General features: G+C 39.4%; 1 protein-coding gene across 2 annotated transcripts in view; it reads left to right on the forward strand.

Moving 5' to 3' along the window:
• The window catches only part of BTBD11 (BTB domain containing 11), a 199944-nt gene extending 191296 nt beyond the window's left edge, over positions 1–8648 (forward strand). For both annotated transcript variants that reach the window (XM_044281276.1, XM_044281277.1), the window contains 4 exons: positions 65–146; positions 2429–2497; positions 2761–2874; positions 6243–8648. In XM_044281276.1, coding sequence (XP_044137211.1) covers positions 65–146; positions 2429–2497; positions 2761–2874; positions 6243–6452 — 475 coding nt within the window. In that variant the 3' untranslated portion in view covers positions 6453–8648. The remainder of the gene's footprint in view (positions 1–64; positions 147–2428; positions 2498–2760; positions 2875–6242) is intronic.
• Positions 8649–22263: the final 13615 nt, after the last annotated feature.

Below are 22263 nucleotides of genomic sequence, written 5' to 3' on the forward strand. Positions count from 1 at the left end.
CTTTGCGAGTTCACCGTTTCTACTTATATAACTATGAGGTTTTTATTTTGTTTGTTTTTTGAAGGTTTAAAGCTCTTCTTACAAACAAGTCGACTACAGAAAACAGCTGCATTGAAATCAATTATGTGAAATATCACATCTTTCAGGTATGTGTATATATGTGGTAAACAATGTCCTAATTTTATATACAGGCTGGGGTCTATTCAAATAGACTTCATACCTGGAGGGGGAGCACTCTATGGCAATTAAATCTAAATTCACATCTACCTATGGAAAGGGGGGAGGGCTCACTGGAAAGGATTTCTATAGCTCCTATTGAACTCATTGGCAGTTTTGTAAATCCGTATACATTCAGCTCCCCCTAGTGGCGGCTGTAGGTAACCAGCATAGAAGTTCAGTGTCTTCTTTCACCTTGTGATCTACAGCAGTGTCATAGTCAAATACACCACTAAGAGTAGACCTGCAGCTATATCTATATTACCACAGGTCTTCTCCCTTTTCATGTAAAGGATAAAGCATACAGCATGAGCAGAGGTGGCTTGCCCATTTTAGCATTAGGGTGGTGGCCGAGGGTCCACAGTTCCTTAGTCAGTTACAACACTCCAAACCAAGTTGTTGGAAAATGACTCATGAGCTTTAGCGCCTGGGGGTCCGCACCACTCTCAGTATTGAGTACATTACCTGCCGTACATTGGATTGCTTTATATTTGGCAGAATTTTATTGTAAAGAACATTTTGACATTTTAATGTAAGATTTACTTTAATATAATTTAACATATCAGGTTACAATGGCTTATGAATTATGCACATCATATTAATAAACCCACATAGTCTGAGCAGTTGGCATCAATTATGTATTATGCAATATCCCCATTGTAGACCAGGATTAATAAAACTGTCCTCACAGAATCAATTTTATCAGTCTATTCAAACCTATAGAGAGACCACAGGAAAGTAAATCACCCAGAAAAGTTTGAGTCCAGATAGCTCCGCGCTCCACTATTTTATAGGTTTATACCTACTTGGTCTCTGGGTAGAAATGGGCCCTGACCCAAACGAGAGCTCCACTAAATGTTCCATTCTGTGCTGATTTATTTCATAATATATATGACTTGACAAGTTTTATCATTCTGGCTGCATGCTGCTACCACTAGAGGGGGATAAGTGCATACAGTATGTATTTGTACACCTAAGGCTACTTTCACACTAGTGTTGGATCCGGCAGGGTTCAGCAAAAACGCTTCCGTTACTGATAATACAACCATCTGCATCCGTTATGAACGGATCCGGTTGTATTATCTTTAACATACCCAAGACGGATCCATCATGAACTCCATTGAAAGTCAGAATCAGTTTTCTATTGTGTCCGATTTTGTCATAGAAAACTGATCTGTTCCCGTTTACTTGCATTGTGGGTCATGACGGATGCGTTTTGCTCCGCATCCCAGGACAGAAAGCAAACCACAGCATGCTGCGGTTTGCTCTCTGGTATGAGAACGGAACGGAATGCATTTTGGAGCATTCCGTTCTTTTTTTATTTATTTATTTTTTCTGTAACAAAAGTAACAATATAAAAAGTACAACCATATTAGTCAGTTTAATCCCTTGATCCACCCATCCCAACCCAACCTTCCCTACCATTATTTTGCGATGTGTCTCTAGAAAACTAGAAATAGGCCATAGGACGGGGGGGGGGAGATTCCAGCATATGTATCTCAAACAGGAGAACAGGAAGAGGAATAATATAGGCCCCAAACTAGTCCCTAAGTTTTCCATCCCAACCATATCTTCTTCCATTCCTGTTCACTATTTCCTTGCTTATATAAGATATTTTCGTATCTTTTAACTTTATTCACTAAGTTTACCCACATCTTAAAATTTTGGGGAATTACAAGAGAACCACATTCTTGTGATCATCAATTGGGCCAGGAAAATGATTCTGGTCAGGAGAGACTTTATATCTTTGTTGCCGTTCACCTCGGACATGTTCAGTTACGTTTTATCCCCATTGACAATGAATGGAGACAAAACGGAAGCGTTTTTTTTCCCCGGTACTGAGACCCTATGACGGATCTCAATACCGGAAAATATTAACGCTAGTGTGAATGTAGCCTAACATTGAACTCAATGGAAGCTATATAAATCTATCCAAAACCACAGCATAGCCTCCTTTAAAATGAGGCTGAGCTGCAGTACCAGACAGAACCCACGCACAAGAGTGGCCCTGTTCTGGTGAACAGAATAGATCTTATTCTCTAATCCCGGACAACCATTCTAGTGTCAAATCATGTCTTGACATGAAGGGGGGACCTAGAAAATGATGATAGATCTCTCTCGTACACCTTTCAGTCTTCAGCTACAGTCTAATGACTAGGACGCCTACTTAAGCTGTGCCTTTGTTACTATGTATCTGTTTCTCTCTCTTTAGCTGGTCATGCAGTACCTATACTGTGGCGGCACAGAATCACTCCTCATTAAAAATAATGAAATCATGGAGGTAAGATGCGCATTGTGGAAGTCTTCAATAAATGAGATCTTCAGGCTTAACCAGCCGCAGATGTTTAGAAACCATTTAGTTGCAGCTAACGATAAGACAGACACTTTACTGCAATGCCAATTTCCTACTGATTGATAATCCGATATTGACAGCATATTTATAGTGTTTAGTCTCCGTTCTGTTGCATGAGATTAGTTATGCTGCTATTCTACCTCTCCCATCATGAATTCATTATCCTCTCCACCTCTTTGTCTCTCTCGCAGCTGCTGTCTGCCAGCAAGTTTTTTCACCTGGAAGCTCTGCAACGCCACTGTGAAATTATCTGTGCAAAAAGCATCAACACAGAAAACTGTGTGGATATTTATAACCATGCCAAGGTACTCGTATAATATTACAAGGGGCACATTGATAATACAATGCTGAAAAAGAAAGGAAGGAAGATCCGGCTGATACTAACATTAAATAAATAGGAGGCCAGCAGAAAATTAAAGGGGATCTGCAGTTTGTTTTAACTGATGATCTATCCTCTGGATAGATCATCAGCATCTGATCGGCGGGGGTCCGACACCTGGGACACCCGCTGATCAGCTGTTTGAGAAGGCAGCGGTGTTCCAGCAGCGCCACGGCTTTCTCACTGTTTACCGCTGGCCCAGTGACGTCACAACTAGTATCAACTGGCCTGGGCGGGGCTAAGCTCTGTTCACTTGAATGGAGCTTAGCCCCGCCCAGGCCAGTGATACTAGTCGTGACGTCACTGGGCCAGCAGTAAACAGTGAGAAGGCCGCGGAGCTTCTGGAGCACCGCTACCTTCTCAAACAGCTGAGCGGCGGGGGTCCCGGGTGTCGGAACCGATCAGATGCTGATGATCTATCCAGAGGATAGATCATCAGTTAAAACAAACTGTAGAACCCCTTTAATTTCACATCTTCTAAAGTTATGGCATTTTGATCAGCAAGCTGCTGTTATAGGGGGCGCTCAGACTATACAACCAACCTACTGTTATGGGGGTTGTCCAGACTACACAGCCAGACTGCTGTTATAGGGGGCACTCCAGACTACTCAGCCAGAATTCTGTTATAGGGGAGTACTCAGACTATACAACCATCCTACTGTTAAAGGTATGCTCCAGACTACACAGCCAGAATGCTGTTATAGGGGCACTCCAGACTATTCAGCCAGAATGCTGTTATAGGGGGTAGTCAGACTATACAACCATCCTACTGTTATAGGTATGCTCCAGACTACTCAGCCAGAATTCTATTATAGGGGGTAGTCAGACTATACAACCATCCTACTGTTATAGGTATGCTCCAGAGTACACAGCCAGAATGCTTTTATAGGGGGCACTCCAGACTACACAGCCAGAATGCTGTTATAGGGGGCACTCCAGACTACTCAGACAGAATGCTGTTATAGGGGGTAGTCAGATTATACAACCATCCTACTGTCATAGGTATGTTTCAGACTACACAGTCAGAATGCTGTTATAGAGGGTGCTCACACTATACAACCAAACTACTGTTATATCTGGAGCTCCAGACTACTCAGCCAGGCATCTGTTATAGTAGGTGTTCAGACTATACAACCTAACTACTGTTCTAAGAGGTGCTCCAGATTACTCAGCCAGAATGCTGTTAGATGGGGTGCTCATAATATACAACCAACCTACTTTTATATAGGTATCCTCCAGACTACTCAGCCAGAATGCTGTTATAGAGGCTACTCAGATTATATAACCATACTACTGTTATAGGGGGTGCTCTAGACTACACAGCTAGAATGCTATTATAGGGGGTGTTCAGACTATACAACCAAAACTACACGGTACACTACTGTTATAGCAGGCACTACAGACTACTGTTATAGGGAACACACTAGATTACAGAATCAGACTGCTGTTGTATCAGGCACCACAAATTCACAGCCAAACTGTTGTTAAGGGAGCACTGTAGACCGAGAGACCACTCTTTAAGGGGAGGTCCAGACTACACAATCAAAATGCTGTTATAGGAGGCGGTCCAGACTACACAGCTAGACTGCAGTTATAGGGGGCGGTCCAGACTACACATCTAGACTGCAGTTATAGGGGGCGGTCCAGACTACACAGCTAGACTGAAGTTATAGGAGGCGGTCCAGACTACACAGCTGGACTGCAGTTATAGGAGGCGGTCCAGACTACACAGCTAGACTGCAGTTATAGGGGGCGGTCCAGACTACACAACCAAACTACTTGTATAGAGGACACTGCAGAAAACATGCCTAGTTTGCTGTTACAGGGAACTTTCCAGACTACTGTTTTTCTAGAGGACTTCAGCATTGACAGATATATAACTGTTAGGGGCACTCCAGATTACATAGTACTTTCAAATGTAAACTTGCTCTTTAAGAATTAATGTTTTTCAGACAGTAGAATGACAGCACAAGTTTTAGTGAAATTTTACATCAATGCAGTAATCTGTAGTTTCTGTAAAATCACATCATGATTATTCTGATAAACCAGGCAATGCTCATATAGCGGCTGCTTATTTCCCAAACCAGCCATGCAAATAATAGATAAACAGGTTTTATATCTGCTGTGAGGGGCTTTGGTTCAATATATTTCTAAAACTTCAGACGTTTTAAAGAGATAGTACACTTTGGATGATTTTTTGTTAGGAGGTTCTGTCAGTAATAAGTGGACTACAGGGAAATCCTACTGCTTAGACCAGCTATTATGTATAATCTGCAGGGAACCCAACAGCAAGTGTTCATTTCTCCTCCAGTGCCCCCACGGGAGAAATGAAGTATCACACCATTCGTATCAAATGAATGGGCTGTTCTTGTAATGCATGGACATGCCACTCTTTGTAGCCTGACTGTTTAGAGATAAAAAGCCTGAATAGAGGGACCCTATTAAATTTTTAAAAATAAGTTTTATAAACTAGAATCCTGTGATTGGTGGGTTTTACAGTGGTCTAATATATATCATTTCGGCCGAATGCACACGCCCGTGGAACACGGACGTGAGCGGTCCATGGTATCCCGGCCTGGCATCCTGCTGACAGCAGGAGCGCACAGCGTCATTGGTTGCTATGAAGCGCATAGCAACCAATGACGCCGTGCGCTCCTGCTGTCAGCAGGATGCCAGGCCGGGATACCACGGACCGCTCACGTCCGTGTTCCACGGCCGTGTGCATTCGGCCTTATACTGTGGTAATAGATTAGTGGGAAAACTCAAATGGTGGGATCCAAATAACTTTGTTTTGATTATTTTTAATTTATTTTTGGCTCTTTGGATTCCAGTGGTCATTTTTATGCTGATTTAGCTGTGTATGACCTGTTTTTTGTAGTTGTACTTTATTGTGGCACCATTTTCTAGTACAGTGATGAATTTATATTAATTTCCATTTGGAGGGAAATATAGAATAAAGGTATTTTTTCCCATTTCTTTTTTCATCCATTGATTTATCACTATAAATAATGCTATACATATACTTGGCAACCGTATAGCAGTAAAAGATGTATGAGAAACCTAAATTCCTTAATTTTTTTTACACACTATTTTGTATTTATTATGTTTTAATCCCATAAGGTACATTATGTATTTTGCCCCCCTTTTTTTTGTATACATATCTACGTATATACATTACCTTATATATTAAGCGATACACAGGCAGTATGTAAGTACTTGTGGTAATGAAAAAAAATACGATTTTGTGACTAATCTGACTTTGTCTTCTAACCTGTTATATCTCTGTGTCTGCAGTTTCTTGGTGTCCCTGAATTATCGTCTTACTGTGAAGGCTATTTCTTGAAAAATATGATGCTCCTCATCGAAAATGAAGCCTTTAAACAACTATTGTATGATAAGAACTGTGAGACCTCGGGCCAGGATGTTCTGGGTGACTTACAAAGGACGTTGGCGACTCGGATACAGTCTATCCATCTATCCTCTTCCAAAGGGTCTATAGTATAGAGTCAGCGGCTGCCAGGGTGGACAGTGTACATTGTTTATTCGCTAAGGCTTACAAGAAGATAAAAGGCTTTTCATTTTACTGGATTTCCTATTTTTCTGATGGCTTAAGGCAAAAATTCTGGATCTTCCTAAGCTGGAAAAAAATATAAAAAATTCTTATTTTTGTTAAAAAATAGACATTTAATTAAAAAAAGAGGATTACTCTACAATTTTCCAAAGGAAATCATGATGGCTTCGACATATCAACGTGCAATGAATGCTATGTAGCAAGAAAGCCTACTATGAAAGATGCTAAAAATTCAAATGTGATGTTCAGAGATATTTTTGAGTTTCTCAGCTTTACGCAACTCTCGTCTTATGTGCATTACTGGGAAAGGAGTTATATAGAACTGTCTTAATACATGAAGATGGGACTATTGCAAAAATAATTACCTGTAATTATGATGCCACAGTCCAATGGAATAGAGCTGGAACATTTTTAAGGGTACATGACTTTTTAAAGATTTCTAAAAAAAAAAATTAAATTAAATTTGTAAAAATTGGGGTGACACTATAGGTTAAAAAACAAAGACTTTTCTAATCTTTCATTTCTCAAAAGGTTGTCAGTAATATGTCCACAAAGTGACTTTATATTTCCTGATGCAAGTCTGAAACAATCTCCTTTTATTCAGGTTGCCCAGGAAGGAGAAGTTAGTAAAAACAGGTGTTGTTAAAGAAATATTTAAAAAAATATTTCAGAAAATTGGCATGTCATTAGTTATTTTTAAAAAATTAAGCAAACTTAGATTTGCATGGTGTTATTGTCTTATCATTTTGCCAAGAAATCCACAGTTTGATCATTTAAGCCCATTTGTGAAGTACCAAATAGAGAACACAAAACTTCTGTTTCACTGTGAATATGTGAAATTGATTGTAGGCATTAGTTCATACATGACATAGTAAAAATGGTGCAACTTTTTTTCTCTGTTTTTGGAATATAAGGTCATTTCTTTCTACAGCATTGTAGAGAAACCAGTGTGTCTCAGTGTTTGGGTACAGAAAGCCAAAAGGATCATAATTATCACTTACATATCTTCATTTATCTCATTATCAGTTTTTGTAGAATGGCATCTTAGAAAAAAAAATGTCCTAACATGTATGTTTTCTTGTATGTGTCCAAAAATTCTTTAGTATATGCAGCGATCACACACACATTTGTTATGTGCCACATCTTCTGAGACACTTGTTTCACAATCAATTTGCATGACAAAAATAAATGTACAAAAAGTCTGATGTTAATAAAAAATAATTTTTGGTTCCTATTTCAAATTGAATAGGGCGTTGTTAATGTAGATCAGCATGCCAGTTTCCACTAAGACATTGATGACTGGTAGATGTAGATAGCCTGACAATGCAATGTAAGTTTTTGGTACATTGTTCAAGGTCTAATGATGTTTCAAGTCTACGTCTTTTTGGAATATCAAGCTTTTCTATAGCTTTGACCAGTATGGCCAGGTTTACATTGTTGATGTTTTTGGGCAAAATGGGTTTTCCAGTTCTATATGGTCAAACCTGACTATATAAACTACATAAAATATCATTGAGATGCCATTTACCAGGCAAAACTAGAGATACCCATGTTAAAGTGATCCTATATTTGCCCATTAACCTTATAGACCCTTGTTATGTGTACCCAATGCTAAACTGGCACTATTCAAAGGTAGAGCCGATTCTGTACATGCTTTTACCACTTTTTGTTGACTCTCCAATAGATTACAAATAACTGCCTACCATAAAGTCTATTTATAATGAATATATTAAAAATGAAATAAATTTAGCATGATAACTTAATGAATTATTGTATAGAAGATTTGTTAACATCCAGTTCAGTCCTAATATATTGTCTGAAGTATTTGACTAATTGACGTTGTCTGTAAATATTGTACAATGCTTTAGAATCAATGGTTGGGTACGATATCAGGCTGAAGATGGACGTTCAGTAGATGGAGAAGTGATTATCCACTGTGTTTTTCATCCATTTTTAAGAAGAAAAAAAAGATTCCTATATGTTCTGTAAACTGGGACTGAACGAGACAAATGAAAGGGAAAATCTGAAATTTCAAATGTAAAAATAAAACAAATTCCGAGAGCATGAAATTATATTTATTTGGAAAAAGACCAATGTCCATTAAAATAAATTTCAGCTAAAAAGATAAACTGCTTTTGTATGCATTTTGAAAACGAAAAAAGGACAATATTTCTTTATAGGATGGGAATTTACACAATGTATCTATCTATCTAAAGATCTTATCCATTTATCTATGTATATAATCTACTCTTTCCTTCCTAAAATGTATCCAGCTATTGCCATCAGGTGGAGTCACCTTATATTAATGCAGTATCACCTGGCAATTAATATATGCAAAATGATTCAACATTTTTCAATTAGCATTTTATTATGACACCATACAAAATTACATTTGGATAATCATTTCCAGTGCTTGACAACATTTCTGATTATGTTTTATACGGAATTCACATATATGTTGTCAAAATTACTTATAAGCAAACTGGGTGGTTGCATGCACACACAAACCGCCATCTGAACTGTTCAGGAGAAAACATTGGTGGTAAGTTAACAAAGCCAGTTACCGTACAAAAGTTACACATTTTTGCAATTTTTTTTTTGACTTTTTAAGATTTTCACTGCTAACTGCACTTTTGAGTGGGACTTAGTGGAAGGGGCAGGCCTCCTTTCCCGACACATTTACCATAGTTTACACCAGAAAACTGGTTTAAATTATAACTAAAATCTATGCTACTGTCATAGCTGTAATAGATTTCATCATGTTGCGCCCATACTCCTAATAAATTTGGCACCTCTTACTCCAACAGATCTTTTATTAAAGGGGTTTTCCGAGATTTTAATACTGATGACTTCTGCTCATGATAGGTCATCAGTATTCGCTGGGGGTCCGACACCCAGGACCCTCACAGATTAGCTGTTTGAGAAGGCACTGGCACTCCTGTGAGCACAACATCCTTCTCTGTGTTTACCAAGCACAGTGCCTTACATTGTATAGAGGCTGTGCTTGGTATCGCTCTTAGTCTTATTCACTTCAATGGGGTTTAGTACGATACCAAGCACAGCCTCTATATAATGTACGGCACTGTGCTTAGTAAGCACACAGAAGGCCACGGCGCTCACAGGAACGTCAGTGCCTTCTCAAACAGCTCATCATTGGGTTTCCTCACGATCAGTATCAAAATCCCAGAAAACGTGTATAAAAATTCTAGTTTTTAGTAAATTTACCTCTGTTGCTACTATTTACAATGATCGTTAATAGTGCTAAAGGACTCCCTCTGGCTGGATTGATATCGCACCCTTGAGGGTACCCCATATTTTTTGCCCATACACCAAATAAATGGTATCACCCTCCATGGCACCTTCTGTACTATACAAAAGCAACAAGAGGTCGTCTACAAAACACACAGAGCACAGATTGAGATCACAGGAGGAGTAAGCAGCCCGTTTTGACAGCAGCAATCCGCAAGGTTAATCTGGGCAATACTAATATTTGATCTTGAGATGTAAGTCTGGAGGTTTTTCATCCTCACTAAGCTTCACTTAACATTCTCTCACCATCTTTGAACATCTTCCTTTTCATCTTGGCTTGTAAACTGTATTAAAAGAGTTTCTGTCTGCAATGAGCAAGTGAAGAACAAAAAGAAAGGAATCGAAACAAAAAACAAATGGAATATAAGAAATAATAAGAATACAAATGAGATTACACAGAAAAGTCAGGCTACTGTTGTTCATAAATCTGTGAAATAAAAAACATGTGTCCACTGCTGGGCCTTCAGTCAAGTTGCATGGTCTCAAAATTATCCCAAATTCTTTCTGGTTCTAATTAAAGGGTTTATAAGTTTTTGCAATCCATTTTTTTTATTTTCCTGATCTATCTAAATTATCTAAAACAAAACAAAAAAATGAAGTTCCTATACATTATATGTGTCTTATGGTTACAGACTACAATAAAAACTTTTGTAGACTGATCCTGAAGCCATACCACCCTCTGCCACCTACTTCTTGGTAACAGACTAAAAGTTAGAGGAGAGATAGAAGAGAGAGTATACACCATGGGTACACACAGGCCTGCACTGGAGCTGAAGACCAAAGATCAACTTTAAATCAAAACTACTGTATTTACAAAGTTGCTTAATTTTTTGTATTTCAGATGCATTAAAAAAATAACAAAAATGGTTGTGAAGATGGATATAGCTAACTATTTTAGAAAATGTAGAATTCCCTCTCCTTACACTAGTGATGCATCCCCTTCCCAGAAGTAGAATTTCCACCGATCAGAATTTTATACTATACCTTTGCGATAATATAACATTTATTGACTGCTAAACCCCTTTTCACGCTTACGATCAGCTTAATATGAAGTTCCTGGGCCCAATTTTATTTCTGGAACTGACCCTCCACCTACCATGTGCCTTTTCTAATATTGGTATGTTTTAATGTTGTTTTTTTTTGGAGGTAACAAGTCACTCTCTGCACCCTCTATAGCAGGCATCCTCAAACTGCGGCCCTCCAGCTGTTGCAAAACTACAACTCCCAGCATGCCCGAATAGCCTACAGATATCAGGCTACAGCAGGGCATTGTGGGAGTTGTAGTTTTACAACAGCTGGAGGGCCGCAGTTTGAGGATGCCTGTTACGGCTCCTGTGTATCCTTAAAATACTTTTCCTATGTAAACATCTTCTATAATTTCAATGTTCACAAACTATAACAACAGCTAAAGAGTCTCCAGAGGGAGCCAATAAACTCTGTTGCCTCTGATAAACAGTGCCAGCTGACTGGCCTTTCATAATATAAGCAATGTGCCCCCAAAAAACATTACTACCAGCATAAAGCCCCCATAAATAGTTCCAAGAGAACATGAATCTTCAATCAGCTGTTGCAAGTCTATTACAGGAGACTTGCCTTTTCTGCTAGGAGTGAAATCTCCCCTTCAAGACCAGGCCAGTTTTCACCATAAGGACCAAGCCACATTTTGAAAATCTGACATGTATCATTTTATAATAACTCTGGAACACTTTTACTTATATAAGCGATTCTGAGATTGTTTTCTCGTGACATATTGTACTTAATGTTAGTAGTAAATTTGAGTCAATATGTTTCACCTTTATGTATAAAAAATTCCCAAATTTACAGAAAATTTGGAAAAATTCACCATTTTTGAAATTTTTATGTCTCTGCTTTTAAAGCAGATTGTGATACCTCACAAAATAGTTGTTACTGTACATTTCCGAGATGTCTACTTCATGTTGGCATAATTTTGTTAATGTTATTTTATTTTTTTAGGACGTTACAAGGCTTAGTATTTTAGACACAATTTTAGAAGCAAGAGAATTTCCAAAACCCACTTTTTAAGGACCAGTTCAGTTATGAAGTCACTTTCTGGGGCTTACACAGTAGAAACCACCCATAAATGACACCATTTTAGAAATTACACCCTTCAAGTTATTCAAAACTGATTTTACAAACTTTGTTAACCCTTTAGGTGTTCCACAAGAGTGAATGGAAAATGGAGGTAAAATTTTACTTTTTTTTGCAGATTTTCCATTTTAATAAATTTTTCCCTGTAACACAACAAGGTTTAACAGCCAAAGAAAACTCAATATTTAATATTGATTCTGCAGTTTACAGAAACACCCCATATGTGGTCGTAAACTGTTGTATGGGTACATGGCAGGGTGCAGAGGTAAAGGAGCGCCATATGGATTTTGGAGGGAAGATAATTTTAAATTGCCATGTCATATTTGAAGGCCCTCTTAATCACCCTTAGAGTAGAAACTCCCCAAAAGTTACCCCATTTTGTAAACTACGGGATGAGGTGACAGTTTTGTTGGTACTATTTTTGAGTACATATGATTTTTATTGCTTGATATTACGCTTTTTGTGAGGCAAGGTAACCAAAAATGGCTGTTGTGGCAGTTTTATTTTTTGTTTTTTACGGAGTTCTCCTGACAGGATAGATCATGTGTTGCTTTTAGTGATGAGCGTCATAGGCAATATTTGTTTTCGTGATATTTTGTGAATTTTTTGCATAATATTCGCAATAAATTCGACAATTTGTGATCTCGTCATTATTTTTGCAATTGCGCAAATCGGCACTAATGATGCGCATATTTTTTGGTCAATACATGCAACTTCACATTTTATCAGGTCTGAGTAGATATTACTGATTGGTGCACTAAGTATTGTTGTGACATCACAGCACTATGTCTGTCTGTAACATGTATGTATGGACAGCAGAGAAACAGTAATTCCTATCACACTACCTAACACCCTGCACTGGAATCCTGCAGCTACACTATATCACTATCTGACCTATACTGACTATCTCCTACTAACCATCTGTAATATATATATATATATATATATATATATGAGCTAACTATCTAATGTAATTGGATAAAGAATAGGATCCAGATGAAAGCACAGAGCAATGACACTGCTCTCTTTCTCTCAGAACTGCAAAAAAAAAAAATGCATAAAATGGCTGCTGGGGAGGTTCTTATATAGTAAGGGGTAGGCAACTTTCCTATTGGTTGCTAGGGATGTTGCTAAGCTCAGACAAAGATATTGCAGCCTTCTCATTGACCCACAAGCAAGAAGGGAGGTTACTGAAAATCTAGAATATTTGCGATTATGAATATATAGCACTATATTCTACATCTTCGCTAATTTTCGAAGTGCCGATATTTGCGATACAAAATTTGCGATTAGAATATTCGCGATCAACACTAGTTGATTTTTTAGAGCAGGTTGATATGGACGCGACAATAAGACAATATGTGTATTTTTTTTGTTGTTTCAGTTTTACATAATAAAGCATTTTTGAAAACAAAAATAACGTTTTTGTGACTTCATTTTCTGAAAGCTACATTTCTTTTATTTTTCTGCCGATCATCTTGTGCAGGGGCTCTTTTTTTTTCCAGGAAGAGCTGACATTTTTTTTGGTAGCATTTTTGGGTGCATATGATTTTTTGATCTTTTTGGGGCAAGGTGACCTAAAAATTGCTATTTTGGCACAGTTTTTTTAATTAATTTTTTTAACAGCGTTCAACTGAGAGGGTAGATCATGTGATATTATAGAGCAGATGTTTACGGACACGGCGATATCTAATATGACTACTTTTTAAAATTTATTTCAGTTTTACACTATAAAAGCATTTTTGAAGAAAAAAAATCATGTTTTAGTGTCTCCATATTCTGAAAGCCATATTTTTTTATCGTTTGGGTGATTGTCCTATGTAAGGGCTCATTTTCTGTGGGAAGAGATGATAGTTTTATTTGTACTATATTGGGGTACATATGTCTTTTTGATCGCTTGGTATCATACTTTTTGTGATGAAAGATGACCCCAATTTTTTTTTATGGTCTTCACCTTAGGGGTTAAGTTATATAATATTTTTATAGAGCCATGTCATTATGGACATGGAGAAACCTAATATGTATACTTTTTTAAATTTATTTCAGTTTTACACTATAAAAGCATTTTTGAAGGAAACAAAATCATGTTTTATTGTCTCCATTTTCTGAAAGCCATTTGTCTTAGGTAGGGTCAAATTTTTAGCGGGAAGAGATGACGGTTTGATTGGTACCATTTTGGTGTGTGTGACTTTTTGATCGCTTGGAAATACACTTTTTGTGGTGAAGGTGACAAAAAATTGAATTTTTGGCATATACAGACGTGGACAAAATTGTTGGTACCCTTTGGTCAATGAAAGAAAAAGTCACAATGGTCACAGAAATAACTTTAATCTGACAAAAGTAATAATAAATTAAAATTCTATAAATGTTAACCAATGAAAGTCAGACATTGTTTTTCAACCATGCTTCAACAGAATTATGTAAAAAAATAAACTCATGAAACAGGCATGGACAAAAATGATGGTACCCCTAGAAAACACAGAACATAATGTGACCAAAGGGACATGTTAATTCAAGGTGTGTCCACTAATTAGCATCACAGGTGTCTACAACCTTGTAATCAGCCATTGGGCCTATATATATGGCTCCAGGTAATCACTGTGTTGTTTGGTGATATGGTGTGTACCACACTCGACATGGACCAGAGGAAGCAAAGGAAAGAGCTGTCTCAAGAGATCAGAAAGAAAATTATAGACAAGCATGTTAAAGGTAAAGGCTATAAGACCATCTCCAAGCAACTAGATGTTCCTGTGAGTACAGTTGCACATATTATTCATAAGTTTAAGATCCATGGGACTGTAGCCAACCTCCCTGGACGTGGCCGCAGGAGGAAAATTGATGACAAATCTAAGAGACGGATAATCCGAATGGTAACAAAAGAGCCTAGAAAGACTTCTAAAGAGATTCAAGGTGAACTTCATGCTCAAGGAACATCAGTGTCAGATCGCACCATCCGTCGTTGTTTGAGCCAAAGTGGACTACATGGGAGACGACCAAGGAGGACACCATTGTTGAAAACGAATCATAAAAAAGCAAGACTGGAATATGCCAAACTACATGTTGACAAGCCACAAAGCTTCTGGGAGAATGTCCTGTGGACAGATGAGACAAAAATCGAAGTTTTTGCCAAGGCACATCAGCTGTATGTTCACAGACGAAAAAATGAAGCATATCAAGAAAAGAACACTGTCCCTACTGTGAAACATGGAGGAGGCTCTGTTATGTTCTGGGGCTGCTTTGCTGCGTCTGGCACAGGGTGTCTTGAATCTGTGCAGGGTACAATGAAATCTCAAGACTATCAAGGAATTCTAGAGAGAAATGTACTAGCCAGTGTCAGAAAGCTTGGTCTCAGTCGCAGGTCATGGGTCTTGCAACAGGACAATGACCCAAAACACACCGCTAAAAACACCCAAGAATGGCTAAGAGGAAAAAATTGGACTATTCTAAAGTGGCCTTCTATGAGCCCTGACCTCAATCCTATTGAGCATCTTTGGAAGGAGCTGAAACATGCAGTCTGGAAAAGGCACCCTTCAAACCGGACACAACTGGAGCAGTTTGCTCATGAGGAGTGGGCCAAAATACCTGCTGAGAGGTGCAGATGTCTCATTGACAGTTACAGGAAGCGTTTGATTGCAGTGATTGCCTCAAAAGGTTGCGCAACAAAATATTAAGTTAGGGGTACCATCATTTTTGTCCATGCCTGTTTCATGAGTTTATTTTTTTACATAATTCTGTTGAAGCATGGTTGAAAAACAATGTCTGACTTTCATTGGTTAACATTTATAGAATTTTAATTTATTATTACTTTTGTCAGATTAAAGTTATTTCTGTGACCATTGTGACTTTTTCTTTCATTGACCAAAGGGTACCAACAATTTTGTCCACGTCTGTATATATTTTCTTTTACAGTGTTCATCTGAGGGAATAGATCATGTTATAGTTGTATAAAGCAGATGATTACGGACACGGTGATACCTACCTAATATGTTTACTTTTCTTACATTTATTTCAGTTTTACACATTAAAGCATTTTTGAAGAAAAATAATCCATGTTTTAGTGTCACCATTTTTTTTAAAGCAATATTTTTTTATCTTTTGGGCGATTGTCTTAAGTAGGGTCTCATTTTTTGCGGGAAGAGATGACAGTTTGACTGGTACTATTTTATCAAATTTCTTCCTGTCGAAAAACTACTAAATATCTTATTTGCATAAATGGCAGAAAATTAGGTTGGGGTACTATTCTGCTGCATATCATCCCACTCAACTTTAAAAAATTATAAAGAGGGCCAATATGTTTGGCAATTTTTTTAATACTAGGCCACACCTCTAACTTTGCCCAAAGTATAACTATGTACACTCTTAATGCCCCCACATAGTAATTATTTCTACTTTGTGCCAGCACATAGTAGTAATGCCCACATTGTGCCCCTCACAGTAGGAATGCCCATATTATGCCCCCTTCGCAGTAATTATGGCTAGGTATGTGCCCCCTCACAGTAGTTATGCCAACATATGTGCCCCTTTCACAGTAATTATGGCCAGACATGTGCCTCTCACAGTAGTTATGCCAACATATGTGCCCCCTTCACAGTAGATATGCTAAGATGTGAACCTTTCATAGTAGTTATGCCCAGATGTGTCGTTATGCCAAGATATGTGCCACCTTTACAGTAGATATGCCAAGATGTTCCCCCTCACAGTAGTGATGCCAACATATGCCCCCTTCACAGTAGATATGCCAAGATGTGCCCCCTCAGATTAGTTACTCCCAGATGTGCCCTTTTCATAGTAGTTATGCCCAGATGTGCCCCCTCAGATTAGTTACTCCCAGATGTGCCCTCTTCGTAGTAGTTATGCCCACATGTGGCCGCTTCACAGGAAATACTCACCTAGTTACTCTGATGATCACAGCTCAGCTGACGGCGCTCCCCAGCAGCAGGCATGATGCTGTTATACAATGCACTTGCTGTGTAGGCAAAAAATGAAATGGCACCCCCTTCCCATTAAAAATCTAATGTAGGAAAGCGAAATAGCCAACTGTTTCTAGATCGCAGTAGTAGTAGCCAACGAAGGCCAATAGTTATACACTGCTCCTCTTTCATTTCATTGGTATATACCACACACATAAATATATATGGAGGGACTCAGAAGCCAAGTCTGCACTGTGAGTAACGGCCGACACGGACGGCAACTTCTGTAAGGGACCAACTAGTGTGTACATGTGGGCGGGGTTGTGCAGTAGTGCCTCCACCGGTGCAAATTTTTTTGCAACTTGTACATGCGGGTGGGTGATGCGGTAGTGCCACCAATGGACAGTACCCATTTTTTACCACCCCCAATACTGTGTCCGCTGTGCCCCCCAATATTATCCTGCAGAAACAGATACCCTAAAAATACTGGTACCACACAGATTGTGTGCCAGTACAAAAAATACCCCCTTACCTTTCAGATCTGACCCCCATATCAAACCTCAGGTAACTCCCCCAACTCAGACCAGACCTTCTTTAGACCTCTATGTCAGGCCCCATATCAGACCACAGATCAGACCCCCATTACACCTCCATGTCAGAAACCCTCATCTCAGACCAAACCCCACTTGTATCAGACCTCAGATCAGACACCAATTAGACCTCCATGTCAGACCCCCAATATCAGACCTCAGATAAGACCCCCATTAGACCTCCAGATCCCCTTCCCTATATCAGACCTCAGACCAGACCCCCCACCAGACTTCTCAGACCCCCTTATCAGACCTCAGACCAGCCCTCCAAATCAGACCTCCAGACCCCCATATCAGACCCCTATTAGACTTTCATACCCCCATTAGACCTCTAGACCCCCATATCAGTCCTCAGACCAGACCCCCATTAGACTTCCAGACCCTTATATCAGACCCCCATTAGACTTCCAGACCCCATTAGACCTCCAGACCCCCATTAGACTTCCAGACCCCTATTAGACCTCCAGACCCCCATTAGACTTCCAGACCTCTATTAGACTTCCAGACACCCATATCAGACCTCAGACCAGACCTCTAAACCCCAATATTAGACCTTCAGACCCCTATATTACACCCCTATTAGACTTACAGACCCCCATATCAGACTCCCATTAGACCTCCAGACCCCTATATCAGGCCCCCATTAGATCTCCAGGCCCCCATATCAGACACCCATTAGACTTACAGACCCCCAATTAGACACCGATTAGACTCCCAGACCCCATTAAACTTACAGACACTCATCCTCAGACCAGACCTCTAGACCCCAATATTAGACCTTCAGACCCCTTTATCACACCCCTATTAGACTTCCAGACCCCCATTAGACCTCCAGACCCCCATATCAGACTCCCATTAGACTTCCAGACCCCTATATCAGGCCCCCATTAGATCTCAAGGCCCCCATATTAGACACCCATTAGACTTACAGACCCCCAATATTAGACCTCCATTAGACCTTCAGACCCCTATATCACACCCCTATTAGACTTCCAGACCCCCATATCAGACTCCCATTAGACCTCCAGACCCCCATATCAGGCCCCCATTAGATATCCAGGCCCCTATATCATTAGACTTACAGACCCCAAATTAGACCCCCATTAGACTTACAGACCCACCATTTCAGACCTCAGACCCCCATGGCAAAAATGGGCCTGGCGGCTGGGGAGCTGAATGGTGAAGTGCGGAGCAGATGGCCCCCTGCTTCACCATTACAATCAGCTGAGAGCAGGACCGCCACTAAAATCTGGGACTCTCTCGCTGGATCCGGGATGGTTGGGAGGTATGCACATATATCAACAATTCATTGTATAGAAAATTAAGATTTCTGCTTCACTGAATTAGCCGAGGTCGTTCAAAAAAATTTTTTTTCAGGTTTTCTATGACAAATTATCTGTCCTGAAAACTGCACATCATGAACACATTAAGGACTTATTCTGCCATCTAGTGGACAAATGTAATTACGCAACTTGTACAAACTAGGATAACAAGAATCAGGTCTGCAGCTATAAAGTCATTTTATACTGTATGTGTAATATACAAAGCAGGTTAACTGACAATTTTCCACTACATTTGCATTGAGGAAACTCCTATAGGACCGCACTGCTCAGACTTAGGATCCATTCACACATCAGCATTTTTCTTATCCAAATTTTCGTTCCATGTTTCTGCAAAAACCTTCAGTTTTTACCAATTGTACATCCGCATCCGTTCCATTTTTCCCCCCCTAAAAAACAGAAGGAGGAATATATGTTGCTAGGGTACTAAAAAAAAAAATGATGTATTAAAACAGAGGACATGTGATAGTTCAGGCACCATTTTATTGTGCTTGTCGTATGGTTCAGAGCTGTGTGAGAAACCTTTGCTTGGCTGGCATTGTTTTCTTGCAAATTCTCAGCGATCATCATGTCAAAATACATAGCAACATAGTACATAAGGCCGAAAAAAAGACATTTGTCCATCCAGTTCGGCCTGTCATCCTGCAAGTTGATCCAGAGGAAGACTTTTCTGTTCACTAAAATTCCTAGGTCCTTTTCCATGTGAGTGTTACCCAGTGTTTTACCATTTAGTATGTACGGGTGACTTGCATTATTCCTACCCATGTGCATAACCTTACATTTGTCAGTGTTAAACCTCATCTGCCACTTCTCTGCCCAAGCCTCCAATCTATCCAGATCCATTTGTAGCAGTATCCTGTCCTCTTCCGTGTCAATTACTTTACACAGTTTAGTGTCATCTGCAAAAATTGATATTTTACTGTGCAAGCCTTCTACAAGATCATTAATAAAATAAATATATTGAAGAGAGAGGGTGGTGCCGCCTTGCCTGATTTCTTTTTATACTACCTGGCTGGGCAGTTGAAATTCCTAATTTCCTGGGTCCTAACGTCAGATTTGCCAAACGCAGAATATTACCTCAGGGAATACCTAAGCATGACCTCCTTGTGGCCAGTACTGGAAGGGTCGCGCTTTGTACCCACACGCTTGCTCCCCATTCATAGGTTGGCCCATCAGGTATGGAGTGCTGCTAAGATGCAATCGTTTAAGGATCTTCCGGATGACATACTATTATGGGATAATCCTATGTTTGCCCATTTGAAAGAACTGGAGGGGGTTAATTTGTGGAAGGCCCAAGGTGTCAATAAATTGAGTGATTTATATGTTGGGGGCAGTTTATGCTCCTTCTTGCAATTGCAGGAAAAGTTTGAATTACCTCGAAACCTTTTCTTTAGATATCTACAACTGAGACATGCGTTAACAGCACAATTTGGGGCAGGTGGCCAGAACATTTCTAAATATCCTTTGATAGGGGTTCTACGGTCACAGGGTCCGAGAGGCATCATTTCTGTGCTCTATACGCATCTGCTCAACAATCGTATGCTGCTGAATCCTCTTGCTGTTGAAGGGAAGTGGAGAAATTCCATTCCATTACTATCGGCTGATGATTGGAATGAAGCACTGATGACTCCAACAAGGGTTTCTCCATCAATTAATAATTGGGTGTTTATTTTGCACAGAAGTTATCTCACGCTACATAAAATCGGTAGATTGAGGAGGTCTGGGGGAATCACCACAGGATTTTTCTGAGTGAAACTCTATTCTTTGCTAGGAAAGCTATTGCTCTGAGATGGATGGCTGATAGAGCACCCACACTAGGCCAGTGGAAGTCATTGGGTAATCACGCTGTTAGCATGGAAAAAGTTGTTTTTATTCATAGAAAATGCCCACAAAAGTTTGACAAGGTATGGGGTGAGTAGTGTGCATCTCCTTTGACATTGCATAATGCTTGCATGTATTCTGTGCCCGATGTATGATAATATGAGGACCTTGAATCCTGAACTATTGTCTCATTGCTCATACTGTTTTCTGATGCTGACTGAGATGAGAGCTCTTTCCAGACCTATTGCAAGACTATCGAACAATATTGTGTTATTAATGTATCCCCTGCGTGGGATTTACCCCTGACTGATTCTGATGTAACATGCCTTTCTTGTTAAACTTCAATAAAACGAGTTTAAAAAAAAATATATATATTGAAGAGGATAGGGCCCAGTACTGACCCCTGAGGTACTCCACTAGGGACAGTGACCCAATCTGAGTGTGTACCGTTAATAACCACCCTCTATTTTCTATTACTGAGCCAGTTACTTACCCACATACAGACATTTTCTCCCAGTCTAAGCATTCTCATTTTATATACTAACCTTTTATGCGGTACAGTGTCAAATGCTTTGGAGAAGTCCAGATATACGACATCCATTGATTTGCCGCTGTCAAGTCTAGAACTTACCTCCTCATAGAAACTGATTAAATTAGTTTGACCGATCCCACATGAAGCCATGCTGATATCGCGTTATTTGCTTATTTTCATTGAGGTGCTCCAAGATAGCATCTCTTAAAAAAACCTTCAAACAGTTTACCCACAACGAATGTTAAACTTACCGTCCTATAGTTTCCGGGCTCTGTTTTTGGACCCTTTTTGAATATTGGCACCACATTTGCTATGCACCAATCCTGTGGAATACACCCTGTTAGTATAGAGTCCTTAAATATCAGAAATAAGGATCTGGCTATGACATTACTTAATTCTCTTAGCATACGGGGCTGTATGCCATCTGGTCCTGGCGATTTGTCTATTTTAATCTTTTTAAGACGCCGCTGTACTTCTTCCTGGGTCAGACAGGGCACTTTTTATGGAAAATTTACTTTTACATTCTGCATTTCATCTGACAGTTTATTTTCTTCAGGGAATACAGTGGAGAAAAAAAAATATTTAATAGCTTTGCTTTCTCCTCATCGTTCTCTGCAACTCCCCCCTCATCACTCTGTAAAGGGCCGATACCTTCAGATTTATACTTTTTACCATTTATACAGTATAATTAAAGAACATTTAAGGGTTAGTTTTGCTCTTTTTGGCAATTAATCTCTCGTTCGCCATGGTAGGTCCGGGCGGCAGAGCAAGAGGTCTAACAGACGCCTATCACCCGGGTGGTAACGTACCAACTACTTATTACATCATACTATTGTATATCAACTTTAGGCCTCCTGCACAGGACAGTATTTTTTAACGGCCCGCAAAACGTGGTTCCGTTGTTCCATGATCCGTGCCCATTTTTTCTTCCGTTGTGCTTCCGTGTGTCCGTGTTACCGTTTTTTTTGTGGACCGTCTAAAAAAAACTTGGTCTGGTGAAAAAAATGTAATTTTAATAACTCCACCCAGGATACTGGTATAAATCAAGGGCACCTGAGTATGCATTTGTGGCCATTTTCTGTAGTCTTTCCAGAGTACAGAGGTTATTTTGGCTGCTTCTCTTTGCTGTTTCA

This window comes from Bufo gargarizans, chromosome 2 (genome assembly GCF_014858855.1).
Source record: "Bufo gargarizans isolate SCDJY-AF-19 chromosome 2, ASM1485885v1, whole genome shotgun sequence".
Lineage (NCBI taxonomy): Eukaryota > Metazoa > Chordata > Amphibia > Anura > Bufonidae > Bufo > Bufo gargarizans.